Source organism: Lotus japonicus, chromosome 3 (genome assembly GCF_012489685.1).
Source record: "Lotus japonicus ecotype B-129 chromosome 3, LjGifu_v1.2".
Taxonomy (NCBI): domain Eukaryota; kingdom Viridiplantae; phylum Streptophyta; class Magnoliopsida; order Fabales; family Fabaceae; genus Lotus; species Lotus japonicus.
Window position 1 is genome coordinate 9,494,139 of NC_080043.1, and position 22,057 is coordinate 9,516,195.

At 35.1% G+C, this 22,057-nt stretch overlaps 1 protein-coding gene and 2 pseudogenes across 2 annotated transcripts; 2 read left to right on the forward strand and 1 right to left on the reverse strand.

Moving 5' to 3' along the window:
- The first annotated feature begins 634 nt into the window (after positions 1–634).
- On the forward strand, positions 635–6,925 carry LOC130749877 (uncharacterized). Of its 2 annotated transcripts, none has more exons than XM_057603241.1 (11): positions 635–803; positions 1,719–1,827; positions 2,962–3,038; positions 3,918–3,997; positions 4,208–4,268; positions 4,369–4,436; positions 4,529–4,610; positions 5,170–5,253; positions 5,420–5,503; positions 6,032–6,151; positions 6,484–6,925. In XM_057603241.1, the coding sequence occupies exons 2-11, from the start codon at positions 1,734–1,736 to the stop codon at positions 6,658–6,660; spliced, it is 927 nt and encodes a 308-aa protein (XP_057459224.1). In that variant the 5' UTR covers positions 635–803; positions 1,719–1,733; the 3' UTR covers positions 6,661–6,925. The 2 variants fall into 2 exon arrangements, with proteins under 2 accessions (XP_057459224.1, XP_057459223.1); XM_057603240.1 differs by having other exon boundaries at positions 1,714–1,827; positions 6,484–6,924.
- A 461-nt stretch (positions 6,926–7,386) lies between these two features.
- LOC130742836 (uncharacterized) lies at positions 7,387–8,334 on the reverse strand (annotated as a pseudogene).
- A 4,329-nt stretch (positions 8,335–12,663) lies between these two features.
- Positions 12,664–16,372, forward strand: LOC130743563 (subtilisin-like protease SBT4.3; annotated as a pseudogene).
- Positions 16,373–22,057: the final 5,685 nt, after the last annotated feature.

Genomic DNA, 22,057 nt, shown 5'->3' on the forward strand with positions numbered 1-22,057 from the left:
ATTAAATGGGCGTGCACCGTCAATGTAAACAAATTTTACATAGTAATTTAATTAAATTATGTCACACCATAAAATATATATTTGTTTTAATTAAAATTTAATTCAATTTAAATTTTGAATTTCAAATTTATTTTTGTATTGCATATTATTATCCAATAAGTTTAATAAGTTTCTCAAACTTTAATTTTTTCGTTATTTATTTAAAAAAATATTTAATCTCCAATCCTAAATTTTAATTTTCCTATTTTACATTAAAAATATTTTACATATCATATTTTTGCCAAAATCTTCCAAATACTATAGTAGGAGATGAAAAGTGTAATTAAATTAATTAATTAATTATTTTGAAAAAGAATGGAGAGTGATGATATGTTGATACCCCACTTCCCCTACAATTCATTTTCACCTAGTTTTTTCTTTACATATCTCTATTAATTCTATCAAAATCAGATATTATATCACTCATTTCTTTCACTAATTCCTATATGTCTCTAAAAGTGTAAAGAATAAAGATTAATTCAAAAGAGTGCATGGCACAAAGTTCTTCTCATAGCAAACAAGCAAACCAAAAGCCAAGGCAAAGAATCGGAATGAGAATGTTGAAGGCAAAAGAAAGTATTAAGAAGAAAATCAGAAAAACCCAGAATTTGGGTATAGGCTTCTCACATTCTCCGATTGCTGGCATCACTAGAGGAATCCTCTTCCATCAAGTCACTGGAAGAGTGGTAAACAGATTTATATCCAGCATTTCAGAGCTTCCTCATCTACCGTTTATTTCACCATCCCCTGCCACTTGAAAACTGGTATTTTAAATTTGAAACTTTCATGCCACATTTTATTTTCATTTTATATACTGAATTTCACAAAGGAGAGTTAAGCAAGAAAAAATCTTCCCCATTAAGGATTCTATATATCCTTCATCTACTATTTTTCTTTCACAAGTTCTAGTTCATTGAAAATTATACTACTCCAAATGGGTAAATTTAGATGGCCTCCTTTATTCCATATATCCAAACTATCTTAGCATGAGATTTACCTCCTCTGAAATGAGGGAGTCACTTTAGAACGTAAAGTTAGCTATGATAATGTTGATCGAGAAATCAATGGTTGAGATTTAAAGAATAACATATATATGTGCTGTTGTGTGCAAGTATGTGATCACTATCACAACCGTTGATTTTTCAATCAACAACTATGATAGCTTACTTTACCTTGTAAAGTGAGTCTCTCACTTTAGAAGAGCTAGAGCTTTTAGCATGAGAAGGCTCTGTTGTTGCTTCACTGTGGTTCCATTAAGTTGTTAATTGTCCATCCAGGCATGGTTTTAAATTATGGTCTGCAACTAGAATGTGGTTATAACATTGTCCATCCAGGCATGGTTTTCAGAACCATATCACAACCACAATTAATTGCAGCTGCATACACCATGTTTGCCTGCAATTTTCCATAATTTTGGTAATTAAAACCGCAACGGTGACTGTTTTGTAATTTAACACCCATCCAAGAATTCATTTATAGGTTTGAGTGTTCTCTTTCTCTGAACAAACATATTCTGAGGAGTAAATATGTTGCCTGCTTATTCATTCAATATACATGAAATGTAACTTGTACCGCTACTTAATCTTGGGGTCAATATGAGTGTGAGAAGCAACCTATTATAATCCTTATAGGATTTTTCATGAAGGAATGACTGATTGTCTGTATTTGTTGCAGTATAGTTTAATATTGTTGAAATGGCTGTTCCAAAGGTGAATGAGAAGTTGCTTGAAGAGCTCGAAGTAATGGGATTTCCACAGGCACGAGCAACCAGAGCACTTTATTATTCCGGTCAGTTGGTTTATTACTTAAATTAAGATCTGTAGACATGAAACTTGTGTACACTTTTTGCGGTAGTTTGGTTGATTAACCTCGGTTTCAAGTTTTCCTTGTTAAAATCAATTAGGGAAGACTTACTATTTTCTTACAGATGACTTTTATTCTTCAGGAAAGTCCTCTGAAAATTGAAAGCAAGACTTGGGGATCATCAATGTTAGGCTTATTTATAACAACAATGTACTATATTTTTTAATTGAATACTTGCTCTTATATCTAAGAAAACCATTAATTCTTGATTAAAGATGACATGATATCCAGCTTTGTAGTTTCTTCATTAGATTTCTTACAACTGTAATTTGATTTAGTTCATTCATGTCTGTCTTAGTCCAAATGAATATAGAAAATAAGAGAATTCTGTTGAAATAATCCTTCACCTTTGCATACAACATTAGGACTCTAGCAGATAGTTTTAAAGGTTTCTTAATGGCGAGTTTAAATAGAACAAAGGGTTCTTATTATGACTCATTAAATTCTTCTTTGTAATCTGACTTGACCGTTTATTGCTTCAAAACCCCCTTATCTTGACACGTCTAAAACTGTCATAAAAAATGAAATACTATTAAATCAAAATCAAATATATAGAGGATTTCACATGCATAAATGCATTTCTGTTCAAAGTGGTTTTCATGCATTTCAGCAAATTCCAGAAGCTGTCATAGTTTCTGGGCTCCAGATACCTTCTGGTACGAGTTATCATAGAGTTTTAAATACATAGTTCAAATGTATAGGGAGATTTAGTTTTATAGTTTTAAATTCAATCTTCCAATGTTCAAATGCACATAACAGTACATATTTGTATCATGTAATGTAAATTCATTTCAATATAACAAGTTCTTGTCATGTGGTAGATAAAACTTTATTAGAGAAATAAAATCATGTGCTTCATAGAAAAATTGTGACTGGAAAATAATAATTCCTGATATGAGCAATAGTCCTCTATGGTTTATGAAAATATAAATTTTTTTCTTGTCAATCCTGAAGTGTGCTTCTTGCACATTATAGTTTTCACACATGCTCTTTGGCTTTGATCTTTTGCTGTCCAAATACATTTCCTTTTCCTTAAATATAGATGTTTTGCTTTACCAGGTAATGTCAGCTTAGAGGATGCTATAAATTGGACGATTGATCATGAGAATGACCCTGATATTGATGAGATACCATTGGTATGATATCATATCCCAGCTTTCTTTAGGGTAATTATTTAATTTCTCACCAGATGCACATTGGTCTCCTCTTCTCATGCATCCAGAAATGATTAGGGTGTGATATCATATGCCAGGATGTGCTATAAAATTTCATTAATAAAGGAAGATGCCAGAGCCTAAAATTAAATTACATTTAGAACCAGGGTTCAGAGGGTAAAAAATTGATGTAAGTTATAAGTTTCACAGAAAATGACCTCAGATTTATTATTAAAGCTTAAACAAACTGGCTCTGGTATCATAAGCTGCCTGTACTTGTTTCTGCAAATAACTTTCTTTGAGGTTGCTGGTTTCCTGTTGAGGAAATATTATTCAGTTTACTAGCTACCCCTCAAACAAGTTGGAAATCGGAAATTAGATAATATCAATATGGCACATGGAAAACGGTAAACAATTTAAAGCAAACACGAGGGGAAGTTTATAAGTGAGATGATATTTGAAGTTGATGTTGGTGAACATGGAATGTGGGAGTATGTTAGGAAAATAACATGCATGGATCAGTTGATTAGTCAGGGAAATAGTTTGGATACATGCTTTATCAGGAAAGTTTCATCATTGCTTTGATGCTTGAAATGGATCCATATCATGGATTATAAATTTAGGATTCCTGGTTCTTTCCAATAAAGGAGAGGGCTAACATTGCTTATTAGCAATAAGATTCACATTTACAAACTAGGTAAAAGAAAGCTAGGAAATTTCTATGAAAAGGTTTTAAGACATCACAATAAACCAAACAACCACATACACATCTTCCAAAATCTCTGTAATTTTGGTAATCACAACACCACAATCACAATCAAAACTTCAATTTAAAGCCTTGGTTCACACTCTTTTCAACAGGTAGATATAGACATTGACATCGGATCCTCTCAGACATTCCCCACCACAGAACAAATGAGAATCAAAGCACAGAATTTAAGGTTTTGCAGCCTATCTCGCAATTCTCATAGCAGTTGTTAGATTTTTTTGTTCTTTGTAAGAGTTGATAGTTGACATTATCAAACTATGGATCCTTAATAACTATAGATAATATGTATCTGGAGTAATGCTTTAATATGATATGATCATGGGAAGTTTCCAACAATTGCTTCCCCATTTCTCCTGGTTAGTTTTTATTTTCACTGTTGCAGGAAACAAGAGCTTAAGAGGAGTGAGAATGAAGAAAAAATAAAGGAGAGAGAAAGGGAGAAGGTACATTAATTTAATAATTTTATTTATAATCTTTAGCAGTTAGCCCTTGAACATGTCAGTGTTGATTTATTCTATAATATTTATATTGCTATGACTGTAGGAGAGGATTCAAGCAGGTAAGAAACTCCTTGAAGCGAAGCGAATTGCTGAAGAAAATGAAAGAAAACGGTATGTTGGTGTTCAGTAGTTGCTCCTTTCCTATTTCTCTAAGGAAATAAGTTAAGTATACCAAATTACATTAGGTCCTATCCAATTGTCAGGAATTTATCCTTGAGAAAAGCAGAAAAAGAAGAAGAGAAACGAGCTCGGGAAAACATTCTCCAAAAATTAGAGCAAGATAAGGTATAGAACTAATTTTTTAAATATTGGTTATAAGAGTTTGGTTCTCTACTGTTTCTCTACTGTATGGTGTTTGACAAAGTTCAATTTCATAATTATTTGAAGTTTCTGCTGCTGTCTTCCATCATAATTCAATTTCGAATGTTTGAAGAATTATGATTTCTCATTGGAATAGTCTACTCGAAGCCTTTTGTGTACATTGGAAGAATTAATCTCTAGAAAACTTCCAGAAGGTTTTCATCCTAATTGCACCTATTATGAAATCATCCTTGTTATGTATATTCTGTGACAAGATGAAAAAGCTCTAGTAACATTCATTGTTCTAGATATACCTTCAGAATTGATTATTTGAACATCTGGTTAAGGCCAATATTCATCTAATATGGTGCATCCATGTGTCTCAATTACACAGCGGAGGAAAATACATATGCTGATAGTCATTACTACAATGAGTTTCAATTATTCTAATTATTGTATTTTTTAAATAATATACAATACAAAACAGCTAGTAACAATGTAGTATAAATAATGACATTGGCTCCATTTATGTATATCCTTGCAGTTGAATAGAAGGTCCAGACTTGGATTGCCTTTAGTAAATCAAGCAACTGTGACATCATCTGCTGTTGCAGTAAAGCAAGACAAGGTATGATTAAGATCTGTTTTTTTTAAATGACTTGATAGTTCTTAGTATTTCCTAATCTGATGACTAATATATATTTCTTTTTTCAGATTCCTTTTTTTTCCTTTTTACTGTTTGCCTGCATAAAATAAATCATCTAACTTTCAGACATTTGTAATGAAAATTGCAGAATCCAAATTCGAAGCCTGTTTATCCAACTGTAAAAGTTGAGCACTTGAGAGAGTGTTTGAGGTCTCTAAAGCGTGCCCACCAGGTTAAACACTTTTACCTTTTTTCCTTTTAAGTATTGTATTAGTCTTTCATCCAACACAGAAATTTGGGCAATTACTACATTAGAACCTCACTCTGCCTAGTGATCTTTGTTTAAGTTTTATAAGTACATTTGATAATAATACATGACCATTAATGACTAGTGTATGCGTCCTGAAAGCTTAATTCACCCAAAAGAATCAATAGAAAAAGAACCCGAATTGAATGATATATCTCCCGAAACTAATGACCTCTTGATACACACAAAAAGGAAACGTAAGTTAAAACATTAATCATGGATCAACTAAGTCCTTTATGGGACTAGCTTAAGAATAAGAGGAATCTTATGCAAATACAATGCAATAAGGCTTAGTTCTATTCCTGTAATGGGGGATTCCAAAAATATATACAATTCCAAAAAGTAAAAATTCAAAACAATTGTAATTTTTTTTTTGGAGATTGGATGCATCATGCATAGCCTTACCCTTTTCTCTTTAAATGTTTATTTTATCAAATTTTAAATTCTTCACAGGATGAGCATACCAGAGTCAGAAGGGCCTTTGAAACACTTCTAGTGTATGTTAGAAATGTTGCCAAGAATCCCAAGGAAGAAAAGTACAGGAAGATCCGACTGAGCAACCCATTAGTCCGGGTAAGACATTGAAGGATTCACTGTTCAGCATTAGAGTCATTTTGTTTCCCATAAAGATTAGGAAATATGTTCAGATAAGATAGGTTCAATATGCATTACACAAGTGTTTTTTTTTTGTTGGCTTATACCTTTTCTATTTAGTATTTGCTTCACCTCATGCTGGAACTGTTTTAGCATTTCAACCAAATCCAGTGTGCATCTCTATCTACAAAAACACAATATGCTCATACCAGGGTTCAACAAGTAGGATCAAGATTCAAGAGTGTAACATATTTACATGGCCCTGAATATTTTTTATCGGTTTTAATTTGTTTTCTATATTTTTTTAACAGGATAGAATTGGAAGTTTATATGGAGGTGTAGAGTTTCTCGAGCTCTGTGGTTTCGAGAGAACGGGTGACTTCTTGTATCTTCCTCATGAAAAAGTTGACATGGAACTACTAAATTCAGCTGGTTTTGTCTTAAACTCTGCAATGACAAATCCTTTCTTTGGACTTTTAAGCACTTAATTTATGATTAACAAGCTGGATGCATCTCATGCATATATGATATATATGCTCCAGGGGAGTGTGAATATTTGACTTAAAGTTTGTTATTTACAAATATATGGAGTACCAATCAATGCAAGAATAAAAACATAGGTAGCGTTTGGCAGCGGAACAGGACAGAACGGAACGGAACGGGACGGAACGAAACAGGACAATAATGTTCTGTGCAGTGTGTTTGGTAAACACAGCACAGAACAGGACAATTATGTTCTGTTCAGTGTTTGGTGCACGTGAAACAGAACATAACCATACAATTAATTACACATATACCCTTATCATATATAATTTAAAAAATCATTGCAAAAAATTATTTTAGATTAAAATATAAGCAAAAAATATATAAATAAACTTATAAATTACAATCATTATCTGCGTGATGTCAATAAATTTCTTAAAACATTGTTCTAGCTTAATTTCATCCACATACCTACAAAGCTTGAGATGTTTTGAAACCATTCTAATAACACAGATACATGGTGAATGTTGGCTCTTTTTGCTACTTGTTGGATACTAAAAAAAACTATTTGAAGTGAAATTTCAATTCATCAAAAGTATCATAACAATAGATATTGTTCTAATGTCACCAAAATAAAATAAAAGTTTTAATAAGAAGTAAATCAAAACACCGTAATAATGTTTGCACCCAAAAAACATAACCAAATCCATAACTGACTTCCTTCATAGCATCTAGTTGGAATCCTTGAGAATGTTATTAACGAATTCATCTCTGTCTTCTCCATCCATCTTGAGAAACAACCCTGCAAGTGTAGGACATTTTGCTATCTTAATGGTTGCTTCAATACGATCAACACGAGTTAAGTTCATCTTTTTGAGTTCATCTGCAACCAAGTCATGCTCTTGGTTTGGAGGTGCAAAGCGTTGAGCCACCATTGTCATATTATTATTTGCCTTTGCAACACTTGTAGCAAAAGCTTCAACACATGCTATTAATCTATCATTTTCTCTAGCACGTTTTTTTGAAGCTCGAGACACTGAGGATGATCCTGGAGCACTAACAGGTGGATGTGAGTTAATAGGAATCTCACTCTCTTCTTGAGTGGCCCCATTGCCTAAATCATTTTCCTGTTGAGTATTTTCCATAGCATCAACAAATGACTCAGCAATGTGACCATCAGCACGATCCTTTCCAAATATGATTTGCATCTTCTCAAACTCAGGATAAGGTTTGTTGACAACATTTTGAGCTCTCGGGTGATGCTAAAATATAAAGGAAAAATAAAGTTAAAAAAATAATAGAATTATGATTTACTAAATAATATAGATACTAAAACATAAACGCATACCGCTAAATATTGTTGCAACACTTCTGGGCTATCAACTATAACACATTTCCTAGCCTCGTCCCATCCAAATCCACTTGTATTTATCATGTCAAACACTGCAACATATTTTGCGTTCCACCGTTTCAACTTATTCGCCACATATTTAGAAGTAATGGCAATACCTTGCATTCTAGCTCTCATTCTTTGGACAATTGTCTCATGTGTTCATGCTTTAAATTTTCCATTTGGTTGTTTCAACAACCAATTCTTGTAAAATATTCATAAGATTCTCCTCTTCTATCAAAGTCCAGCTATGACTCTTCATTGGATCACCATTTGGTTCATTCTCCATAGCTAAGTTAATCAAAAACTTTGAAATTGTTATTAAAATCAAGCACATAAATATGAAATATTCATTCAAGTAAAATATTTAAGTCAATGCTTAATATAACTCTAAAATAAACACAATACAATTCAGTTTTGTATTACATCAAATCAAGAAAAAAAAAAATCAAGCCATATTTCTATTAGCATGCCACTCGACAAACATTTGAGTTGCCAATTCATCCCTCCATTGAGTCCATTGGTTGCTTGGCTAAACTACTCCAATTACATTGTTTGCATCCTCCCCTATAGGTATTGAATCACCCGCAAGTGGAGTATGCTCTTCAGGATCAAAAGACATGCAAGTCCTAATAAAATTATGAAGTAAACAACATGCTAATATAACTCGATTTTGTGTTTTAATTGATAAAATGAAGGACTCCTTAGAATTGCCCATCTTTTTTTGAGTAAGCCAAAACATCGCTCAACAACATTTCTAGCACTGGCATGCTTAAGATTGAAAAATTCTTCTCGATTTTGAGGTGATTGATGACTGTTTGACCACTCTTGCAAATGGTATCTTCTTCCCCGGTAAGGGGCAAGGAATCCTTCCCCATTTGTGTATCCAGCATCAACAAGGTAATAGCAACCTATTAGACCGATAAACTTGTCATTGTAAGTTCAATTACTAGTTTGAAAATAAAGTTTATTAATAGAATTTGTCACATACCAACAGGTATTTTCAAGCCATTAGGCCTACTAATAGCATCTCGCAATACCCTTGAGCCAGCAGCTGACCCTTCCCATCCAGACAAGACATATGCAAATTTCATATCTCGCGTACAAACTCCTAACACATTTGTAGCAAGATGTCATTTCCTTGTTCGATATCTTGCACTATCAGCTACAGATATAGTCACTAGTATATACGTTCCATCTAATGCTCCCAAACAATTCTATTAAAGCAATTACAACAGAAAATTGAGACTAAATTATCCCAATAAACTTTGGTTGCTTCACATAAACTTCTTCATTCAGGTAGTCATTCAAGAAAACATTCTTCACATCCATCTAATACAATCTGAACTTGAGCAAACAAGCTACTCATAGTAACAATCTGATTGATTCAAGGTGAGCTACAGGAACAAAGGTCTCATCATAATCTACTCCTTCTATTTGGGTGTATCCTTGAGAAGCTAAGCGAGCTTTGTTCCTTGTTACAATTCCACTTTCATCAAATTTGATTTTGAAGATCCACTTAGTTCCAATGACATTTACATCATCAGGTATAGGTACAAGTTCCCAGACTTCATTCATCTTGAACTGCCCTAATTCTTCTTGCATAGCCTCTATCCAGTATTCACCAGTTAGAGCCTCTTTACAATTTTTGGGTTCCACCTTAGAGAAGAAGCAAGCATTTGAAACTATATCTCTAGATCTTGCGGTGACTCCTTCATTTAGATTTCCAACGATGTTTTCCTTAGGATGCATTTTCTGAACCCTGATTGATGGTCATTTTGAAACTATGGATGGTTCATCATCAACATTTTCTGACTCAGTGAGCAACGACATGTCCTGCACATCAGCTGGGACATCAGAATTTTGACATGGAATCTCATCTTCATCATCTATACACTCCTTCATTTCCTGAGGATCATCATCCACTACAACATTTATAGATTCCAACATCACTTTGGTGTGTGAGTTATATACTCAGTATGCTCTGTTGTTGTCAGAGTAATCAAGAAATATCCCTTCATCACTCTTAGGGTCCAACTTTCTCCTTTTCTCATGATCGGCCAAAATGCAACATTTTCTCCCAAAGATGTGAAAGTACTTCACTCTGGGCTTCTTACCTTTCCAGAGTTCATATTGTGTTGATGTGCTGCCTGAGCGTATGGTTACACGGTTGTGAATGTGGCAAACAGTATTAATGGCTTCTGCCCAAAAGTGATAAGGAATACTTTTGGCATGTCCCATGACTCTTGCTGATTCTTGAAGAGTTCTATTTTTCTTTTCGACCACTCCATTCTGCTGAGGAGTAATAGGAGCTGAGAATTGATGTGTAATTCCTTCAGATGAGCACTCTGCAAATTTGCTATTCTCAAATTCTTTGCCATGATCACTCCTTATATTGACAATAACCCTACACTTTTCTCTTTGAATAGGAAGGCATATATCTCTGAATGCTCCAAAGGTATCTGACTTTTCCTGGATAAAATCCAACAATTAAAGCGTGAGTAATCATCAACACATACAAATACATACCTTTTTCCACATAAGCTTTCCATTTGCATGAGGCCCATAAGATCCATGTGAAGCAACTCAAGAACCTTTAATGTTGTCAGATGTTGAAGCTTCTGGTGGGACATCTTGACTTGTTTTCCAATCTGACATTCATCACAAACTTTGTCTTCTTCAATTTCCAGCTTATGTATACCTCTAATAGCTTCTTCAAATATGATTCTCTTCGTGCTCTTGAGATTCAGATGAACAAGCTTCTAGTGTCAGTTCTTGACTTCATCTTCTTTTGTAATCAAACACTGTGCTGGGTGAGAGGCAATTTGAGAAGTCCACATGTAGCAATTGTCTTTTGATCTAACTCCCTTTATCATGCTTATACCAAAAGGGAATAAAAAAGCTTCTACATTTGATTATGGGCCATCAGCCTAATTGGAAGCATCTATAAGCTCTTGGTCAAGGTACTAGAAAACGGGCTGAGTGCAGTTCTCCAAGGATTGTTATCGGAAAATCAATTTGCCTTCATTAAAGGTCGTCAACTTGCAGATTGTGTTTTGATTACTAATGAGGTAGAAGATACATTCAAGAGAGGGAATGGAGTTTTTTTTTTTTTTTTTTTGCTAAAACTAGATTTTGCAAAGCCTTTTGATAAGGTGGAGTAAGGGCTTCTTTTTAATGTCCTACAAGAGATAGAGTTTGGGGCGAAATGGATGCAAACCTGTGTGTCAACAACAATCCTTTCATTAAAAGCAAATATATCACCTATAGAGTTTTTTTATTGGCATTCAGAAAAGGTTGAGGCAAAATGATCCTCTTTCACATTTTTTGTTAAATTACATGCAAACGGGATGTCACTGATGCTCAATAAGTTGTTAGAAGGTCTTTCTATGTGTGGTGTTTGCATGGGGGAGATGCTATTTCTGAACCATTTGCAGTTCGCATATGTCACATTACAGATAAATTGTAGGCGATCTTGTTGTGTCGAAGCTTATTGGAGGTGGTGCGTGTCTTGAGTGAGGGCAATACCTTTCTTTGCTGATTATTTAACCAACAAAAGTTGTGGTAGGGATGACTTAGTGTGGATCTTATGTGATCCTTTGTAAATATCTCTAGAAGAAAGTCGTTCTCATACTTTTTAAGTTTAAATAAATTTTGCTTTAATATATATGTGATCCTTTACATATATATTGAATTTTTTTTGCAATGATTCATAATTACTAATACACTAACTAATTATAATATTTAATAAAAATAATATGATCCCCTCATGTGAAAATATTTATATTTAACAATTTAAAATTTCATATTATTACAAAATGTGTTTACAAAAAATTTCTACACAAATATTTAAATTAATAGTAAATAACATATACTGTTATTTAAGAAATTTAAAAAAACATTTTCAGTAAAGTAGTTATTTTCAATGGTAATGTTATTAATTAATTTTAAAAATTAACATATTTGCTGAATATAATATGTTATCAATTTTGAAAATTTTCCTCTGATTGTCCTTTAATTTGACAACTAATTTACATATTGATATTTAATTTTTTTCTTTTTAGTAAATAGGAAAATAAATTAATATTTAATTTATATGTATGAGAAGTATTATAATTACAAGTTAATAATTTTTCATAATATAAAGAGTCATCAATAAATAATTAGTATTTTCATTAATGCAAAGTCAAAGGAAAAAAAGTATAGAAAAAGTCTTAATTATTTTTTGTTAGAAAAAATGGTAGTACGGGGAGAAAACACATCCAGACTACCAGACAATGAAATGCTTATAAAAAAAACCAGACAATGGAATTAAAATACTTTGGGAACAAAACCAAAAAAGTGTGTAAGAAAAAAAACACATCTAAATACATAACTAAAAACATATTTAAATAATTAATAAAAATAAAAAATAAAGTAATTAATTAATACAATAAAAGGAAAATAAAATAAATATTAAATAATAATTTTTCAAAAGTAAAAAATTAACTACATATTTTTTTTGCTCACATTACAAATTTGACCTCTTTTATACGTGTGTGTGTATATAATATATAACAACAATGATAAATTGATACTCCATTAACCTCCCACACCACCATCACACAATTCCTTAGCAATGGCCAAACACAGTTTTCTTCTCATCTTCTTATTATCCTTCGTTCTTGCCCCCACAAATCCATTTTTTTGTGATGCTAGCAATGACGATGGAGATCATAAACTTTACTTCGTATACATGGGTTCACTTCCTGTTCAGATAGATTCTTCTAATTATTCCCCAACCTCTCACCACGTCAGCATGTTGCAACAGGTTGTGGGTGGAAGCGATGTGACAAAGCACCATGTTAGAAGCTACAAGAAGAGCTTCAATGGTTTTGCAGCGAGGCTTAGTGAAAAACAGAAAGAAATGATTGCTGGCATGGATGGTGTTGTTTCAGTTTTTCTGAGCAAAACTCTTCAGATTCAAACGACGAGGTCATGGGACTTCTTAGGGTTCTCAGAATCAATTAAAAGACAACAGAAAAATGAGAGTGATTTGGTGATCGGGGTCATTGACACCGGAATCTGACCAGAATCAGATAGTTTCACCGACCAAGGTAATAAGCTTTTCAATTATATTTAATGTTTTTTTTTATTTGACTTAATTACACTTAAAAAGTTGGTTCATACCTGTAATTGATATTTAAAAATATGAAGAAAAAAAAGTTGGCAGCAAAAAGAATTTATTGAATGTGAAAAAGTACCATGAGAGCAACTCTCTCATGAGAGCAAGAAATAAACTTAATCTCCCTCCCACCAACCTTAGCAAGCCACACTTGGGAATGAGCCTCATTAAAACCTTACTAGAAAAAAACTGAATGTGATAAAAATTTAGTAAAGAAAAAAAGAGTACCACATTCAGCAAGTACCTTTACAACTCTAATCCCCAAAATTACCCATTATCAGCCAAAAGAAGCCAAAAACCAAAACACTAAACATATCCTTCATTCCCTCCCCCCTATTTTACCCGCCGCAACATTAGCACAAGCCAAGACCCATCTTCTCCATCATTATGCACCAATGACTTGAGACAGCACCAAATCCTACCTGCATATATATTAAAACAAAATACAATTTTCCAAAACAAAACACCAACCTGCAATATTCGATGCTTCTATCACACTAACCCATTGCCCCCCACCAAAAAAAAATTATATATGAAAAATATTTTTATTTAATTTTTAAAGTTAATTTCTATTAGTCAATAAAAAAATTTCTTTCTCACAAAAAATTTAAGATTAAAAATTGAAAATGATCACATGAACTTTCTACATGTATTGGGTTTAAAATAAAATCGTTTTAATACTCATATGATCTCCAGAGTCCAGACCCTTGAGAAAAATAAAATCGTGTTAATATATATTCCCTCCTTCCGTTCCATTCCGTTTGACTATTTATTAGAAAAGTAATTCAATTTTGATTATTATTTTTTTTCTCGAAAAAGGAAAAAATCATATATAAAGGATAAGCATGAGAATGAAATTCTCATGAAAAGAGTACAGAGCATGATACAAAATAAACTAAGACAGAGGCCAAGAAACAGCCAAAGAAAAAGGAAACCAGTAAAGCTAGACTATCACTTAGCAGATTTTGATTATTATTTTATGATATTAATGAACAAATATATATTCAAAGTAAAAATAAAACAGTATATTACACTTTTATGAGCCTTGTATGATTTTATATATTGCACTTTTTTCAATTAAAAATAAAACAATATATTACATCTCATATTTTTCTATTTCACACTGTTCTTACCAAATTATATTATATAACACATTAATTGTATCTCTCTCTTCTCCTACTTTTTTTACATCCCCTAAAAAAATATTTCACATTTTCCTCACAATTATTTTATCATTTATTTCTCTTTATGTTTTTCAGGTGTTAGTCATATTCCGGCGAAATGGAAGGGTCATTGCAAAGGTGGTGCTAACTTCACTTGCAACAACAAGATCATTGGGGCGCGGGTCTATAGCCCTCCCCCACACGCTACCGCAACTGATGACAACACTGTAAGAGACGTCTTGGGTCACGGAACCCACGCTTCCTCAACGGCAGCCGGAAACACCGTCATTGGTGCAAGCTTTTACGGATTCCACAAGGCACCGCAAGGGGTGCTGTTCCATCAGCAAGGATCGCTGCATACAAAGCCTGCTACATAGACGGCTGCGACGAAGCTAGTACTTTAGCAGCTTTCGATGATGCCATTGCTGATGGCGTCGACATTATCAGCCTCTCAGTCGCGAGCGACAAAGCCTATGACTTTACGAGTGACAGCATCCCAATCGGTTCCTTCCATGCCATGGAGAGAGGGATTCTCACAGTGCAGGGTGTAGGGAACTCTGGTCCTGCTTCAGGCTCTATTGTGAGCTTGGCGCCATGGTTGTTGACTGTCGCAGCCAGCACCATAGACCGACAGTTCATTGACAAGGTGGTTGAAGGGAGAATATAATACATTAATATATATATATATATATATATCCGTTTTTAAAAATATTTATATTTTCTTATTTAATTAGTTATTGTAATTAGTTTCACTTAATATACTGGATTTTTGCTTTCTAATTTTTCTGTTTTACGTGTGGTGAAGGTGGTTCTCGGGAATGGGATGACATTGATTGGAAGGTCTGTGAATGCCGTCGTTTCAAATGGGACAAAGTTTCCTATTGCAAAGCGGAATGCAATTGATGAAAGGTGCAGAGGATATTCTGACTTGTGTCAATGTCCAGGAAGCGAGATCGTGAAGGGAAAGCTGGTTTTATGCGAAGGTTTGTTGAGAGATGAAGCGGCTTATGAAAAAGGTGCAGTTGGTTCAATCACCACGGATTTAGGAAACCCTGACAATGATTGCTCTAAGGTGACTTATTTCCCTTCACTGAACCTCAATCCAAAAGACTATGCTATTATCTAGAACTACACAAATTCAACAAACAATCCTGAAGCTGAGATATTGAAAAGCGAGACTTTCGAAGCTCATAGCGCTCCTAAGGTTGCTAGCTTCTCCTCCCGCGGACCGAATCCCTTGATTTCGGAGATTATGAAACCGGATGTGAGGGCTCCCGGGGTCGATATCTTGGCTGCATGGTCACCTTTAGAGTCACCCTCATTTTATTCAAGTGATAAGAGAAAGGTCAATTACAATGTACTGTATGGTACATCAATGGCATGCCCTCATGTGTCCGGAGTCGCCGCGTATGTGAAATCATTTCACCCAGATTGGTCGCCGGCCGCGATCAAATCAGCAATAATGACCACAGCGGAGCCCTTGAATGGGAATTATAATATGACCGGTGAGTTCTCTTATGGAGCTGGGAATGTCAATCCAGTAAAAGCTATTGACCCTGGCCTTGTATATGACATTACCATGAAAGACTATGTCAATATGCTTTGCAACTATGGTTATAGTGCTAAGAAACTTAAGATTATTGTTGGAGCTCATTCACCGAGTTGTTCTGGAGAACACCATAGGAGCTTGGTCAAGGATTTAAACTACCCTGCAATAACGGTAAATGTTAAGCCTTTGGAGCCTTACATTATCAAGGTTAATAGAACAGTGATGAATGTTGGCTTTCCTCACAACTTGACCTATAAGGCTACCGTCTTGCCGAATCTGAAAATGAACATCACGGTGGAGCCTGAGGTTCAAGTCATTGCATGAGAGAAAATATTTTATTGTTACTGTTTCTGGAGGAGGATTGAGAATAGGTAGTGCAATTTCATCATCACTTGTGTGGTCAGATGGCAAACATTATGTGAAGAGTCCAATTACTGTGCTTGTCTCCTAGTCCTAAAACATGTTGATTATGGCACTGTTAAATCTCCAATAAATTATTATCATGTAGGCCAAAAATCTAAACATATTATAGAAATATATCGAATTATTCGCTATAGATAAGGTTTTGGTAGCAAGCAGAAGATTATATTTTATTAGTTATGATAAAAATCTTATATTGTATTTGCATGTATTGAGTACTAACTAAAGCAAAAGAAGCTTCTCAAAAAATAAATGGTGATTTGATCACTAATTAATTGGATAAAATTTAGATCAAGTTCCTTACCTTCATTCTACAAGTTTATGTGTAAGATTTGTGAGTGTGTGCGCGTTTGGACGCAAGGATCAGAGTGCAGAATAAAAAGTTTGTAACACAAAAAGCCTTTATCTACCTATGCAGAACATGAATACATAAATTTCAAAATAAAAGCAACACACCAACAGTTTTTTTTCTGGTAAGTCAAAATTGAATAAATAAGAAATATTAGGAGTATTTCAATCCATATACAAAAGAAAAAAAAACCCTGCACAAAGAGCAAAAACAGGGGACGAGCAAGGCACAACCCACACAAACAATAACACCCAACACCTAATTGTACAAGCAACACAAAGAGAAAAAAGCACTATCCATCTTGTGAGGAATCACATGATTAAGGCCAAAGTAACACAGTTTTGTTCTGGCAGCAAGCCAAGAACCAGAGAAAACTATCGAAAACCAGAAAAGAGCCCAGATCAAAAGTATTCCAAACAACTCCTTGGATTAGAGATCCAGTCGCACTAAACTTCTTACTCTTACCTCTGAACCAATTCCAATCTCTTAACTGTGCTAATTCCCAAACTCTTTCAGCATCCTTCACCCCATCCTTGAAGATGATTTTGTTTCTACATAGCCAAATCCCAAATGTAGCAAGAATCCCACACCTTACTTGAAGTTTAAACTGAATTTTCATTCCAATTCCCTGAGGTTCGATAAATTAAAACCAACAAGAGTACCACTTACCTCATGGTACAAAATATCCAATTCACTTTTAAGGTCTTGGTCCTCCAAGTCTAACCCCTCTATTTTTTTTTGATAAACAAAGCAATATATTGATGAGCACAAGGGGTGCTAACTCATATACAAAGAGGAAGAAAGAGAAAGAAATACAAAACAACACCTATTCAAGCTAAGAATGTAAACAAAAGTAAACCAGCTCTGGATAACAGATAGCAAGATAGACCCTCAATGCAGCACCTAAAACAGCACCTAAAACAGCACCTTAGAATGAGATCACCGTGATCACCATCTCCAAGGGGTCCTTCATAGAGATCCTCATGAACTCTTTGCACACCAGCTCATCCACCACCTCACACCGAAAAACATCTTCAACAGCTTGGTGTTTCAAAGAGTCAAAAATGTTAAAGAGGACTTCATCGTCACATACCTTCAAAGTGAGAGTACCCTTTGTCACTTTAATTTCAGCTTCTCCAGTAGCTAAAAAGGGTCTCCCCAAAATAAGAGGAACCTTTGAATCTTCTTCCATATCTAGTTTAACAAAATCAACCGGGAACACAAACTTATCTACCTTCACTATCACATCCTCAATGATTCCATAAGGTGTTTTTAGGGATCTATCTGCAAAGATATCAAAGTTGGGGGGGTAATCTCTCCTAAATTCAACCTCATAAACATGCTAAGCGACATCAAATTAAGACTCGCTCATAAGTCGCACAAAGCTTCAACAACAGACAACCCCTCAATCTCCACTAGGATAGTAAAACTCGCAGGATCTCTTCTTTTCCTAGGCATCTTCCTTTGCAAAATGACACTACAGTCCCCAGTCATCATAATAGTTTCTTCAACCTCACTCAACTTCCTTCTTTTACTCAAGATATCTTCATGAAGTTAGCATAGATTTGCATTTGCTTCAGAAAACAGAATATTGATGTGGAGTTTCTAAAAAACCTTCAAAAACTTTGAAACTCCATATCAATATCCCTTTTTTATGATGCTTTGGAGAAAGTGCCTATCTATGCTAAGTTCATCAAGGACATCTTGAGTAAGAGAATGAGGTTGAAGGAAGTTGATGAGACGGTAATGTTGACCGAGGAATGCAGCGTTATCTTGCAAAGAAAAATGTCAAGGAGAGACCCCGGAAGTTTCACTATTCCGGTGGAGATCGAAGGATTGTCGGAGGTTGAAGCATTGTGTGATTTGGGAGCAAGCATCAACTTGATGCCGCTTAGCATGTTTAGAAGGCTGAACTTAGGAGATGTCACCCTGACTATGCTCTCCTTACAAATGGCGGATAGATCCCTGAAAACATCTTATGGGATTGTTGAGGATGTGATGGTGAAGGTGGACAAGTATGTGTTCCCCTGGATTTTGTGGTGTTGGACATAGAGGAGGATGCAAATATTCCTCTCATTCTAGGCCGACCCTTCTTAGCCACTAGTAGGACTAAGATTGATGTTGATAAGGATCAGCTCATTCTCTGAGTTATTATACAAAAAATATACAATTTCAATATGAATAAGAGTTATCGTGGAAGAAAAACACGTTTACATTTAGTAGCAAAAAATTCATCAACGAACTTGTATAAAGGTTATGTTGTGGGATAAGAGAAATGACAATGTGTCGTGGTTGAATATCATTGAGAACCAGCTATTCTATAAGCTTAAGTTGGTAGGTAAAGACACATGTATAAATTTATGTTATATTTCTATAAATTACATGCAGAAGTTTATATTAATAATATTATAGTTTTATAAATTACATGCTTCTTCCTCATATTTCCCTTCTGTTCTTCAAAGTTGAAACCATTTCCAAAAGGTGACTAAAAATTCTGCATTTCGGATGAAGTAGTAAATAATTTTGCATTGTAATTTTTCGGCAGAAATCTACCACCACCTGCAAGAATAAGAAAATGAAACTTAATATATTACCTTAATTTGAGCATAGTCAACGATCTTAAGGATAAGGTCTTTAAGTTAATTTTTTTTTGTCAATAATCAAATTCATTGATTTAAACGGGCCAAGGCCCAAGCAAATACAACAAAGAAACTGAACCATACAAGGCCATAAAGATAGACTAAACAAATCAAGGCCAGTTCAGCAATTGGAATCTTGGAAGCCACAAGCAATAGACAAAAACACGTGAAGGTTTTTAAAAGATGAAAAACAGTTAATGCATTTCACGTGAAGACAAACTGCAACCGTAGTGGAGCTGTGTAAAGTCAGTCAATGCAATAATAGCTGGGCTTCTCCAGATCTGGAAACCACAATTGGGAGTCTTTCCCTAAGGAGATGAGGCCCTCCTTCAATCTTAAAGACGTTTTTAAGTTATTAATGCACCATGTTTTTTTTTTTTTTTGTCAATAGAGCTTAGATTGGTATTCAAAGATTACCCAACGGCGCTTACAACAGTGAAACTTACATCAGTGGGACTAAAATCCCAAGCAGTGATTCTGCAATGCATGAACAAATAAGCAATTGAGGACTAAAGCATGCTCACTCATGCTGATACAAGTGAACAACTAACAAGGAAAAATCATACAAGCACCCTAAATCTTAGAAACCAGTGAAAAGCTTGGCTTTCCAAGCAGTAGAATAACTTTTCTTTTTAAAACAACTGCTTCAATTTGCAATCTACCCGACTCTGCCGGAGATGCAATCAGTAAGGCCTTCAAGGAAGCACACAAGCGGCTTCAACGGCACCAAGAGGAGTCAAGCCGGTGGCACTAGCACCAAGGAGAGAGGGGAACCTGCAGATCAGCCCAGAAACAACCAGAACAGAGGGAAAAAGGGATGGTGGTGGCCGGAGCAGAGCAGATCGCGACTAAGATACGGCGACGGCGGTGGCTCAGTGGCACGGTGAGGCTACCAACAGATCAGAACAACTAAAGCCCTCCCCTTTTCAACCCAGGACTAGCCTAAGACCAGGCAGAAGGCCTCCAACACGGGTTGCAGGGGCGTACACAGCAACAGCGGCGGCGAGACACAGGACGCACCGTCTCAACACTATATCTGCGACCCAACTCACTGAGGTCGATGGGGGCGAAGAGAACGACCAAGGTGGAGGCGACGGCGGAGGAGGTGGAGGCCGTAAAAGAGGGTAACCAAACCATAAACAAAAGGAAACCCACTTATTTGGGTAGAAGATCCACCTAATGTGGAAGAAACCCACCTATTGTGGGAGAGAAAAACACCTAACATGCAGGAAAGGAACCTCCCTAATGGAGGAGAAGCCCCCCAAGGGGAGAAACGGCGCTGGAAATTTTATAACCCTAGCAGAGTTGTTTTTTTTTAAAACCACGTTAAAGGCACCTTATGCACCATGTTTTGATATTGTGGTAGCGTTACTGGACCTGATTCAGCTGCAACAAAAAGGCCCAAAGGGAAAGCAAGAAGCCCACTTGGATGGATGGATGGATTCGTACAGACAACAAAAGGAAAAAGGTCCACCAAGAAGAAGGGAAAAAGTGGCTAAGTTAACAAATAGGAAATGCAGTAGTTAGTTAAGGGAAGTCTCATTTGCATTGTTGGGCCAGTAGTAGTGGGCCGTTTAATTTCTATTACATTCCAAGAAGAGACTTAGGACACGTTGAGTAGCTTGTATCTTCCTCATGAAAAAGTTGACATGGAACTACTAAATTCAGCTGGTTTTGTCTTAAACTCTGCAATGACAAATCCTTTCTTTGGACTTTTAAGCACTTAATTTATGATTAACAAGCTGGATGCATCTCATGCATATATGATATATATGCTCCAGGGGAGTGTGAATATTTGATTTAAAGTTTGTTATTTACAAATATTTGGAGTACCAATCAATGCAAGAATAAAAACATAAGGTTGCATTTGAACACGTCTCATTTGGTTACAAGTGGATGCTCTATATTGTCCATTGTTTTAAGAGCGGGGGGTACACTCTAAAACAACACTCCATCCTGGCCTGACCAATTTTACCATTGCATGTCCTGTTTCAGCCATATTCCATCAACCACATTGGCTTCTATTTCCTTCAATTCGTTCAGCAAAAACTTACACTCCTATTCTAGTTTGGTTCATAAGGAGAGGGGAGGGATTATAAAACAAAATTACTTTTATTACCCTTAGTTTAAAAATAAGATTCAGTTTCAAAACATGGGGAAAGGGGTTTTAGTAACATAATTTACCACACTGCCCCTCTCTCCTCCATCCCTATTTCTGTTGCTCTTCCAATTCTCCCCTCTGTTTTCTCCCACTTCAACCTCTGTATCTCTATCCTACATAACCTCTCACACTCCAGTCTAACTCCTTCTACCCCATGCAAACTCACTTCCAATTTGGCATTGTTAAGCCTCAACTGCATCCTACTTTTGTGATCACTAACACAAAATATTTGATTTGAAGTTTGTTCTTTAATTTCCACCATTAGATTTAATTAATTCTCCACAGAAGATATAGCCATGCTACAAATAATTTTGAATAATCAATGATCACAATTGTATTTACTAGTCATCATATTTCAGTACTAATTGTGCTGAAGGCTAACTACAGTCTACTGATTTGTTTATCCTTACTTCATTGGCAAAAGTGGAAAATGCACACATATTAAGTATTTCATTTTGCTTAATTGAATGGTAGGAAGGAGGAGTTATGTTGTTTAATGGGGCCTAGTGGGAGGCAAGAGCCTGTGAGATATCACATGCTATTCTAGATGGTGTGTAAGTTTATCAA

Bases quoted from the DNA above. Each gene is read 5' to 3' on its own strand.
- LOC130749877 (XM_057603241.1), top strand. From the start codon at position 1,734: ATGGCTGTTCCAAAGGTGAATGAGAAGTTGCTTGAAGAGCTCGAAGTA. The intron at 5,254-5,419 runs GTATGATTAAGA...TGAAAATTGCAG, and splicing joins TTGCAGTAAAGCAAGACAAG to AATCCAAATTCGAAGCCTGT. The intron at 6,152-6,483 runs GTAAGACATTGA...TTTTTTTAACAG, and splicing joins TGAGCAACCCATTAGTCCGG to GATAGAATTGGAAGTTTATA.